This window comes from Coturnix japonica, chromosome 3, assembly GCF_001577835.2.
Source record: "Coturnix japonica isolate 7356 chromosome 3, Coturnix japonica 2.1, whole genome shotgun sequence".
NCBI classification, from domain to species: Eukaryota; Metazoa; Chordata; class Aves; order Galliformes; family Phasianidae; genus Coturnix; species Coturnix japonica.
Genome location: NC_029518.1, coordinates 87,666,427 through 87,678,745, shown reverse-complemented (window position 1 = coordinate 87,678,745; position 12,319 = coordinate 87,666,427). Strand labels below are relative to the sequence as shown.

The window sequence follows — 12,319 nt, the reverse complement described above, 5'->3', positions numbered from 1 at the left end:
CTTACTTCCTAGATTTTGGCTATTGCTGTGTACACGTGGGTGTTCAAAGCTCAGTGCATATAATCTGATAATGCTACACCCTTATGAGCTGAGAATACTGTTCAGTTGTCTTCCTACCCTTGATGGATGAGCACTGGTTGTTTTCAGCGTGAAATGCATATGCTGTTTTCCAACTTAATTAGGAATTACAAGCTAGAAATTGAAATTTGGTACTGGAAATAGAGATAGTATTATTAACATCAGTCATGTCTGTCTTTGTTTTGGACTACAATCAGCTTGGAAAGACAGCATTCAGAATCTAAGTGTTTAAAGCTGCTTCCTAAAGTTCATGAAAAGATGAAGGCTAATGAAGGCTTTTGCCAGTATCATAGAAGTTGGCAAACAGCGGGTAGAGCACAGGCTTAGAGCAAGTGGCTGCTCTTAGAGCAGTTGTGCTTGGAAGTCTGGGCTGAAAATGGCCATCCCTTCACATTGGGTAGTCTACAAAAATAGAGCGGCACAGTCTTTGCTACTAAGAACACTGAGTTAACGTCTCCCACACTGATAATACCTAAAGCAATTGCTACTGCTTCACGTCCTTTTCCTCATATTCCTCATGGGGTGAGATTGAGATGTCAGGGTGGGAGTGCTGATGAGTTGAATCTTCATCGTGGAAGGTGATTGGTATCATTTGAACCAAAAATGGATTTGAAAGCATCACCACAAGGTTTATGGCCTTTGAATTGAAAGAGGGATGCCTTGTCAGTTTGTGATGTTCTCTGAATGGAACGCTCAAGTATCCTTCAACTTCATCAGATATCCACAATCTCTAGATTTTTTTCTGACCTTTCCCAAAGAATTGGAGTAAATTACCAATACTTGGATCTATTGTTCTTGTCACAGGATTATTTTTTTGATTGAAAAACTGATTGTTGCTTTCAAATAATAATAGTTGTCACTTTTGGTTTCTTAGCGGTTTGCCAGTAGACTATTACAGGATCATCGCGCAAGCTGATCATTCTTTTTCTGCAGGGTGAAGGTTAGAAATTGGACAGAATGAGATCTGTCTGCACTGCTCTTTGGGTGCCGTAGGGAAGCATCAGCTCTCCTGTGTCAGAAGGAGTTTTTGGAGAACATCTCTAGTCAAAAACTCTAGTTTTTGAGTCTTCAGCTGATAGCTTTGGGGAAAGGGAAATGGCCACGACTTAACTGGCATGAAGAGCAGTATTCAATGGGCACCAATATGGGACTTCTACGTGTTACTGTCATTGAAGTCTTAATCAGTGAATAAAAATTGCATGGCAGTGTATTAAAAATGAGTTTGAGAGAGATGATCCATATTTCATCCTAATGTGAACCTTTAATAAACCATTAATATTTTTTAGATGCTGCCTGTGTCAAAGATTGGCCATTTCTAGCAGTTCAGATTAGATGCTTTTGCCAAATCTCTGAAGCTGGAAATGCTGAGCAGTCGATAACCTTTTTCTTCTTTTCTTTATATGAAGAATAGATTCCTCAAATGCTTTTTTTTTTTTTGAGAAAGAGTGTTTTTACAAATGCAATGTCACAAATTGTGTTTAAACATCTAAAAGTCTAGAATCAATGTTTTTTTAAAGAAGTTTAGTTACAGACTTTCTACTGACATTTGCACAGTGTATGCAAGTGGTATGGCCTGTAATGTCCAACATGGGGAGGTTAAAAACTCTGTTTTTCTTTTATAGATATACTGAATTACAACGCCTTGGGGTGGGTGAAACTTGGTGTTCCACACCTTGGATCAGATATATATATATATATATGTATATATATATACACACATATATATCATCTTCAAATAGGTCCAAGTTTTTATTCCTCCATAAAATCTGAGCTGCTTGTAGGAGTGGCTTTTATGACTTAAGGAAGACAAGCTAGAGTTGGGTTTATGGAATGAATCATGCTGCCTTCGTGGTGAGTTATCTTTGTTCCTTAAGGGTGTTCTGCTTGCATCTGACCAAGTCATGAGGTATTTAGAAGTTGTGTTCTGCCCATACTCAGAAGGTTATAAGGGTTTGATGTCAGCTTTCAGGAAGTACCCAACTTTAATGCTGGTGGTTGTGCAGCTCAGGGCAGAGCTCTTGCTAGTTGAGGCCAAGTGAAGGTGGGAGATGTGATTGAGAAAAGGCTGAATGTTAAATTTGGCTTTGTTCACGTCATGTACTGTGGTGCATCAGCAGTGTATCTGTAGGGTGATGTTGCTACTGAAGGCCCATCACTGATGCTATGATGATTTTAGGAGATTCTGCTTCTGATGAGGTCTAGTCACAGGCTAAATGTCCCATTTCCTTTGGAACGTATCTTCTGGTTCAGTTCAGGTTAAATTAAAATATGCATATATCTGATTTGTGTGGACAATGCTGTACCATGCATGCTGAGGCATCATTAAGTGAGGATGCTTGGGAGGCTGCTTCAGCAGCCCACCTGTCTTGCCCCACAGCATGGTGTAGATGCTGGAATTGGAAGTGAGCAGGATGGGCGTGGTTGATATTTGATAAACCTTTTTGCTTCCTATAGGACCGACAGGGGATTTATCTTATTTCCGTGTGAAATGAGTTGATACTTTTGATAGCTGGAGTGACAGGAATCTGTTCTTTGGGCTGAAGCAATAACTGGTAATTGCAAAACAGGTAAGCGTTGAGTTTGTCCTAGAAATGCTGTGTTTTGTTTCTTTTTAAAATGTAAGGAATCAGATATTCTAAGTGTCTTCTAAGTGAATACTTAGCCTGTGATAGTGTATGTTTAAACATCAGGAGAAGCCTCAGATGAGGATTATCTATCTGACTGTGAGACAGCCCTGCAATGGTCACAACTTCTCTTCCATGTGTTCTCCTTTCCTCATTCAGAATACGGGTCTTCCTGCTTTGCTATTTTTCACATCTGTGTCTGGAGAAATAACGTAATAAAAATGTCATCATGATGACTTTAGGTTTTGCTCGCATTCTGAGCTACTTTGGGCCTTATTTATAGGAATGCTGAATATTCATAAGAGCAGCTGAAGCTGTATTTTCAAAGCACAGCTCCAATTGAAGTGCTGTTGAAAGTACTGACTGAAAAACCAGGCACCGTGTGCTGGAAATTATGCAGCTGAAATTAGTGGTCATTTAGTTTACACTTTGGACTTTCATTATCTTGTATATTCTTCCCATGCTGTGGTCAGATCTGCATAAACATGCCTGTGGGGAAATGTATGGTTTTCTATTTGGTGTAGATGCAGATGGTAAGTATTTAATGGCTTGGAGGATACAGGCAAAAACTGGGCAACTGTCCATGTGCTGAATGAAGCAGAAATCCAGCTGGGAAGAACAGAGGAGCGTTACCAGGAGGAGGTGTATGTAAAGGCTAAATGGGAGATGCGTGGTTTTTAACTCTTAACTTATGTGTATTTTGCTTTTGTCAATATGTATTTAAAGCTTTAGGGGGCATCTGGTATAATACAAGGCTGTAAAAACCATTAGTGCTTTCTAATCCATGTTTCTGTGCCTTGTGAGGCAAATGTTAGGGGTGGATGGGTAGGGTTAGGGATGGCCCTGAGGTGCTATGTGAATGTTGTGGTGGTGTCTTTTGTGCATCGCAGCGTGCATCCATCTGTGCCTTCTTGGGAAGAGCAGTTTAAAAGCACTCCGTACTAACTGGACTGACTTGTGAGGAAGGATTTCAGAGCAGGCTCATGTTGCTTGGGTCATTTGCTTGTGTGTTTCAAAGACCAACACTGTAAACTCACATCCTTAGAGATTATTGTACTACTTTGTGTCGGTTGGGATTTTTCCATGTCCCTAAACCTGAGTTATGAAGTTCAGGGTTTGCTGTTCAGTTTGTCCACTCCTTGTCTTGTAGAGACAATGGTACAGCTTGGAGATGCTGGGCACTTCTCCCCTTGCCATGGCAACCACAGGAGCCAGATCTGGTTGGCCTTTCTCCCCCAGTGCTTGTCACTTTGCTTTCAGAGGTGACCTCTCTTCTCTCACTCCACATCCCAGTCTGGTGTTGCAAACAGATGATCACTCTGTAGTGCATGTAAGGCCTGGTGAGGGGTCTGGAGCACACGCCTTATGAGGAGCGGCTGAGGGAGCTAGGATTGTTCAGCGTGGAGAAGAGGAGGCTCAGGGGAGACCTTATTGATCTCTATAACTTCCTGAAGGGAGGTTGTAGTGAGCTGGAGGTTGGCCTCTTCTCTCGTGTAATCTGTGATAGAACTAGAGGGAATGGTTTTAAGCTGTGCCAGGGGAGATTCAGGCTGGACATTAGGAAGTATTACTTCTCGGAAAGGGTAGTCAGGCATTGGAATGCACTGCACAGGGAGAGGTGGTGGAGTCACCGACCATGGGAGTGTTCAAGAAATGTCTGGATGTGTTGAGGAATGTGATTTAGCCAGGAAGTATCGGTAATGGTTGGACTAGATGATCTTCTAGGTCTTTTCCAACCTTGATAATTCTGTGATTCTGTAATGTGATTCCATAAGAAGTAATCAAAGCACGTGTCAGTACCGACTTCATAGTTAATTACTTGGGCTTTATTTTTATTTTTTTATCTTCCCTTCTGTTTGTTTGATCAGCTTGTTTCTTCCAGTGGTTCATAAAATCCAACTGTTTTGTATGGAACTTCTCCACTAAATCCAGAGACTCATCCTGACTTAAGTCTCGTTCTTTTTCATTTGCATCAGTGCGTATAATGGAGAGAAAACAGGTCAAGCTATGCCCTGAAAGAATATCTCTTCATTCATTTAGGATTCTTCAGATACTGTTAAAAGCATAATGTAAATGTGGGAGTAAGCAAATGGATGGCCAAGTGTAAGTGACAGCTGAGTTTAGGGAACCTGCTCCTGTTAAGAAGAGCAGTGCTGTGCCCACAGCTGCTTTCCCTGCTAGCGCTTTAATGCCTGTGTAACTCGCTGGTGCAGACGAGCTTGGAGTAGCACAGTAGAAGGGGAATTATTCCTTGCAAATGGAAAAACTATGGATGGTTAAGAAGCTGAGTTCTGTAGTTAGTGGTTGTAGGTTGTCCCAGGTTCTACTCACGTAATTAAGTAATAGATAAATAAAAAACAAACCCACATCTTCACATTACTGAGAAGCATAAATGTGTCTGTGACTGAGAGAAGAGTGGCTTGTTGTAATGAACTTTTCTGATATGTGCCTGGATTGCCTCTTCAGCTTTGATGAAACTTTTCTGTGTGTCTAACTGGTGGGAGCCCTGCTTTGTGCTTGGTGGAGGGAGCTCTTGGGAGAAGCTCTGAGGGCAACCTGCAGTGAGAAGAGCTGTGGGAGAGCCCAAAGTCCTGCAAGTTGCAAACTGTTTATAGATTCAGCTTCTTCTATAATACACAAGTGTGAGAATTGATTTTTTTTCTCTTCTATGCAGGTCAACTTCGTAGTGTGCCAACTGTTTGCCTTGCTTGCGGCTATTTGGTTTCGAACGTACCTTCATTCAAGCAAAACTAGCCCATTTATAAGACATGTTGTTGCAACCCTCTTGGGCCTTTATCTTGCACTTTTTTGTTTTGGATGGTAAGTTGCACTTAATTTCACTTTTAAAGGATTCATAAATTTTTCATGCCTTGTTTGCAGGGAGTGATGCTTTCATGTGAAGGACATTACCTGTGTTTTTTAGCTGCTGCAAATGTACAGCAAGTGCCTTAAATTTTCTGAAGTGCAGAAGTCTTGAAAGACCTTCCATTTGTGAGCTGGTAGCAAACACTCCCTTCTTGTGGCTTTGGGAGGATGTAGCAGCTGCAGCTTAAATGTGCTTGGAAGGTGTTCTCTTGGGACACTGTGCAGATGCAGTGAGAGCATTTCTCCTCAACATTATCTGCATGCACTAACTCTCCAGGTCTTCTACTGAATCTTGAATGTCATTTGACTTGTTACAGGAAGGGTGACCAGAACTGCAGAGCTGATGATGTTCCCAGTAGTATCAAGCCCCTGAAAAAGAGCTGTCCTTGGTTTGGGTGTTTGGGTACATTTATATATGTTTCTTTTTGTTTTATAGGAGTTCTGTTTAAACAATTAAATTTTCTCTGATTGCTGCTTTCCCATCTTGATCTTCACAGAGCATACCAAGACAGAATGGGAGTAGGGCTAATAAAGGGAATGGGAGTAGGGCTAATAAAGGGAATGGAAGTAGGGCTAATAAAGGGAATGCATTTAGTTGAGTGATTTTTCTTTTTCTTCTTCAAAATTATGAAATGACTCTCATCTTCCCAAGCTGAATTAAGAGCCAGTTCAGTTCAGTGCACTGTAAGCAAACTGCTTTTTCAATTTTAAGTATACAGGGGGCTTAGATTTACACTGACTGTGGGTGCAGATGGGAAGATGTGTACAGCATGTGCACACTGTGTCTGTGCACAGAGTGTATAAATAAATCTCAGATTCCAAACCACAGATTTAGTCTCTACTTTGACATGTTACAGAGGCTGTCCAACATTATTTGATAAGTATTACTTCTAAATTTAGGAAGCATCAAACTTTAACTCTTTAGATTTACATATGTTATTTCCTTATATATGTAATTGTGTAAATCCCATGCATTTATTCAACTTTTGGCCCTGGTATTTTGCTTTGAGCAATCTGCTGTCAAAGATATAAGGTCCTCGCTGCAAATGAGGAGAATGATACAGCAGATGTGTGTGGTTTTGGTGAGAGCTGTGTAAGCTTTAGAAGCACACTGTGTATCTGTATCTTTGGAAGCAGAAATCATTAAGTGTGGCTTGTAATGACAAGTGTAACCAATATTCCTATCTCAGTGTTGTAGTTGGGAGACTTGAGAATGAAAACCTTCGTTTTGTGTTTTGTGCAAGTCTGTTTTTAAGGTTTTACTTCTTTTTGGTTGTGTTTTGCTCTTGTAATGTATTGTAACACTTGTGATGGTGATGTGGGACAGGAAGAAAAGGGATCACTCTCTGGGGATAATGGCCAATAGCGCCGAAGGCCTAGAATGGCACTTGTTTATAACTGAAATACTCCATATAGTATTTAGATGCATCTCATATGATTGATCTCATATTCAAAAAATTAATTTGCTGCTCTTAATGAGACTTGTCCTGAAAGAAATATTTTCAGGGACTGCTATCTTGACACATTATCCATGTCAATCGGAGCTTCTTCAGGCTTTATTGTAATATATCCCTCCATCTGTTCAAAAAGCAACCTTCCTGATGTGATGAAGTGAATCAAGTTTGGTTGAGGACTGAATGCTTTTCCCCATCCTTAGTTGGCTACTGACCGCCTGGGGCAAGGAGACTGCTGTACTTAGTGCTGGGGAAAGGAAATCTTCCCTTATGCTGATACCATGCTTACTAAAATATGGTTGACCTTATCTGAGATCTGTTGTTTCAGACAGGCGAAGTGACAGATATGGGAACTGAGCCACAAAACGTTCATGTTATTTACTCATGAAATAATGCCAGATGAAAGTATTGGAAGGCCTATTATTTGTACCTTAAGATTATCAATGTTTTTATGTTCTTGTTTATTAGCCGGAGAATTCTAGTTAAGTCTATAGTCTTTGCTCATTATTACTGTCTGTGCTATGCTAAATGGGGAAGCTGCTGGGAGGAGTGAGGGTTGCTGCAAACCTAAATAGAATGCATTTTAATTTTCAAGTCAAAATGATGGGGTTAGAATCTGAGAAACCTCTTCAGATCAACATTAAGTCAATAAATAATGTGGCTTATTGTCATTAATGAAAATGCCTTGAGTGATTTTTTTTTTATTTTTTTTTTTTTCCTCCTAGGTATGCCTTACATTTTGTTATACAAAGTGGAATTTCCTACTATCTCATGATCATAATAGGAGTGGAAAACATGCACAAGTAAGTTTTTATTCTAAAGCTTAATAATAGAAAAATTTAAAAATGCTACTGTTGTGTATTTATGCCATTTCTATTTGCAGTGGCATGCCCAGATCTTTCACTATCTCATTTCTGCTAACTCTGATTCTTTTTTTTTTTTTTCCAGGAGAGAAAATGGTTTATATGGCATTTTTGCCTCATTTTTTGAATATCTGAGGCTTGTTATAATTGGCAATATCCCCACTGAGAGTGGGGATAATAGCATTCTCAGCATTCTGATTATTTTTTTTGCCATTACTTAATAATGTTAGGTTTCTCACAAATATAAGATAGCGATATAAATGTATTCTGATAACATCTGTTGCTTGTAGAAGGAAGATGTCTGTCTGAACAGATATGTCAGTCTGTGAGATGTGTATTAAGCTACTGTTTGCCATGCTCTTCTTTCTTCCTTTTATAAGAAAGCACAGAGTGACTGCTGTCTTAGACAAAAATACCATCATAAAATTAAATATGTAGGGCATTATTTTAGGTTTGCTTGAGTGCATGATTAGCTTAGCAGTATCTGAAGCCATGCAGAACATAGCTTGTTTTCCTTTTTAAAATCATCCTTGAAACCAGGAAGCACATGTCTCTTATTACTGTGTGCGTGTTTTAATATTGCACTAGCCTAGAGATCAGAACCAAATTAGGATCCCACAGTGTTAATTCCTGCATAAATGCTTAGTAAAACAGCAAATCTGTGCTTGAACAGGTTCCTGACGTGAATGAAGCTGTCAGGAAAGATGCTGGTAAAAGAATCAAAAAGGAGAATTGCTTTGCACAGGAAGCCAGGGTGACTTTCATGGTCCTGTTTGTTGTAACACTCTGCTCCTTTATATACTGCTACTGATTGGTAGAACTCAGATTTGACTGCTGGGCTTACGTTGCTGTATCATGGTATGAATTAGGATACCATTGGATGAAACTAGAAAGCTGCTCTTTCAATGGAGGAAAAAAATGTAACAGATGTAACAGATGCTCATACTTTAAAGCTGACTAGAAAAATAAGCCTTATTAATAAAGCAATATTTTTATTTCATGTAAGAATTCAATGAGTTTGTATTACTAGCTGTATTTTAATACTATCTAAGGACTGATTCAAGTGAAAGGGATAATGCTTGTGCTGCATAGCTATGCAAAATAGCATAAAGGCTGCAATGAACAGTAAGTTCATTACTCTCGTGGTGTAAGGTTGGTGAGAGTATTAGAATGTCTTTAAAGATGGTTGTTGAAACTCAACCTGAAATAGAGTTAGTCTGGTGTCTAGAAGTTCTTGTAAGTCAGTTCATAGTTGCTCCTTTCAGGTCATTTCTGCCAATACAGCAGTATGAATAGAAAACCTAAGCATCTGGCAACCTGGAAGCACAGTAGTTCTGCTGCTAGCCATTCTCTGGCAGCAGTAGAAAATACGGCTGTAGCTTCCTATATTCAAAAACCATATTGAGGGTCATACTGCTGAATAAATAATGAATAAGAGCAGGGCCAGCAAGCAAGCAAGAGTGTTGGACTGTGGACATTACCTGTTTGCAGTTTTGGCCTCCATCAGCCAACACTAGGAGTAATGCTTGGATGCTGTCTGGGAAGCTCGAAGAGCCATTCCTAAGAGGTGACAGAAAAGATCATATTTATAAGATCAAGATGTATAAGATCATCTCTTTCATTTGTTACCATACCCTCGGAGGAGTAGAGTCTCTCGGTGTCTCTAGATGTCAGTACCTTTTACAGAAGGACTATGGCACCCTCGTTTTCCAGCCCTGAGGCCAGGTGGTATGGGCCTGCCCATGTCCTGCTGGTAGTTGTGTGTATATACAGCTATTGAGAGTACTTCTGGATGTCTGCATTGTGTTTTGTGATCTATTGCATTGGTGGTAGAAGAGCACCACCAGGTAGAAGACCTGGCAGTCCCGGTTAAGAGGTTACCTTACATGCTGCTTAAACTCAGATACCACAGAACACCAAATACTTATATATGATGGAAGTATGGATTCAAGTGATTTTGGATGGAAAATCACTTGCATATTATACAAAATATTCTTACAACATCCTTACCATTTGAAACAAGGAGCAAGTTTTGCTGAACTTCTGTGTTCTTGAGAACAGACTTTCAGGCTGGGTACTGACAGTCTTTCAGACCTCTGTCATTTTCTTCATGTACTTCCTTTGGTTCCTTGAAATCTTGCCGTTCTGCCAAGTTTTTACCTTTGTGATCTTCCTGGAGTACCTGAACTCTCTGCAGCTATTGCTTTTCAATGTTAGTCTTGGCAATGCACACTGTGTTAAAGATGAAAGCCTTACTTCAGTAATGGGAGAGATGTGGAAGTAAAACTGATATGGTGCTATTTTATTTTATTTTTTCCCTTTATTTTTCCCTTCCCTCCTGTATCCTTTTATGGTTTTTTTGAAAGCACTGCTTTCCTTAAGAGACAAAACCCCGAATGGCAGAGTTTTTCCTTGGAGCAGTTGCCTACTGTTGGCTAGTAGCTATGTAAGCAAATCGTGCACAGGTGACTTACTGACGGGCTTTTAAAGGCTTCCAGGCAACTTTCTCTTTTGACATAATTGTTCATTTTATGGTTGGTAAATAATGTCCCTCTGCCTGTGTGGAAAGGAAAGTCAATTCCAGGGCTCACAGTTGCTTCCCTGAATCAGTAGTTTTCTCAGTGACTTCACTGATAAGGCTCAAGTTCCAGCTGTGACAGCATAGAAAGTAAATCTGCTCATTTAAAATCAGTCCTTTTGAACCTCATGAATCTGCTAATATTAAGACAAGCAATAGCAAGCAATAGCGTACTACTGTGTCTCGTGTTACCAAGCAGTAGGTATGCTATTGGTATCTAATATGTTCTGCCTTATGCTTTAGGTTATAGGATGATTGTTTTATTGTTCCAGAAGTCCAGAATTGAACTACAATAATTTATGAGGTTATTTCTGGATTTTGGGGTGTGGGGGAGGGAAATCACTTAGCTATTTTCTGGTACATTGAAGTTGTAAAATGAAAGCTGCTGAAGGACTAACAGAGCTGGAATAACTATTAGAGGTAAGCTATGTAGAAATTGATCAAGTACTTGCTGCTAGCATTTTGAACTCCTAATATTTTGCTAAAGATTCAATTTATAAACATTGTGGTGAAGGGGTTACCAATACAGCCCATAATCACCAGAGGAAGGCAAGCAAGTAAGCTTAACAATAAGGACTTGCAGAAATTCAGCTTATTAACATGCAAGCTACATGGAGAAAAGCCAGCAGGGTCTTTTTAAAGGTTCTTCACTTCAAGAGTTCATTTTTTAATCTACTTCAACAAAATGTTCATCTAAATTAATTTGCTCAGCATGTTAATTGAGGCATTTCATTAAACACCTGACTGACAAATTCTGCTGCATGTCATGATTAGCTGATTGACACACTGGACTTGCGGTTACCCTGCAACTTAAATTGCTATCAGAATTGTTACCTATTTTTGAAAGTGCTGGCTTCAATGAAATCCAAAATGGATCGAGAAAATTACTGTCACACTCATCCTGTGAGTGAGAGGGCAGATTTATTGTAAATGTCTTTCTTGTATCTTCAGAAATAAGAGAATTTATAAGCTTAAGTATTTATTTTTTTTTTTTGAGAGTGGATTTTGGGCTGTTTTAATTTTTTTGAGCTTTCATCTCTTCCAAGGGCCCTTAATCAAGACAAATGCAGGGCTTTTTGTTCCTGCCTCCTTTTGATTTGATCACAAGTGCTGTAGAGTCTATGAAGAACATATGTGATGTGGATAAAGAAGAAATTCCATTTTATCTCCAAAAGAGGATCTGATGCAGCATCTAAAATTAGTCATGAAATCTACAGACTGAAATAACAATATCTAATAACTGTTAAGAAATGCTATCACATTCTGGTGATAATTTTTAGCAAAGCTAGGGTTGGAAGCCTGCCGGTCTAATTACATTCCTTAGAAGACACAAGGGCATCCAGAGAACTGTAAGTAAGCTATCAGCCATCACTTCTCACTTATAAATTTGTAATTTATTCACGGAACTTGAATGCCTGCTACATGGGTAGCTGCCAAAGGGCAGTGCCAGTAGTGTGGAGAATACCTGATTCCAAATTTGAAGCATTAGCAGCCGCAAATTGTTCTGCATACACCAAAAAGTTCTATGCTTCTGTTCCTGCAGTTTGTGCAAGTAAGATAAACTTATGTGAAATAAATAAACCGGTTGAGAGCTGAAAAATCAAGAGTGTGTTCTTATCACACAGATAAGGATAAATTGAAGATAAGATCTCACCTCCAGCTTCTGCAGCCTGATGTATCAAGGTGCCTTATCCGATATATGCTAAATGCAAAACAAACAAAAATACCCAAGCAAATAAAAAACACAAAGAAACCCCAAACCTGTTAATAGTCCATAATTACGAAATGTATGTTTGATTTAATAGCAATTTTAAAGTTATTTTTTTTCATAGAAGAGAATCGAATATATCCTAAACA

The 12,319-nt window shown here is 39.3% G+C and overlaps 1 protein-coding gene across 1 annotated transcript in view; it reads left to right on the top strand.

The window, feature by feature from the left end:
- The window catches only part of MBOAT2 (membrane bound O-acyltransferase domain containing 2), a 69,003-nt gene that overhangs the window by 8,173 nt on the left and 48,511 nt on the right, over positions 1-12,319 (top strand). The window contains exons 2-3 of the mRNA XM_015859410.2: positions 5,377-5,522; positions 7,747-7,824. Of these exons, the coding sequence (XP_015714896.1) occupies positions 5,377-5,522; positions 7,747-7,824 (224 nt within the window). The remainder of the gene's footprint in view (positions 1-5,376; positions 5,523-7,746; positions 7,825-12,319) is intronic.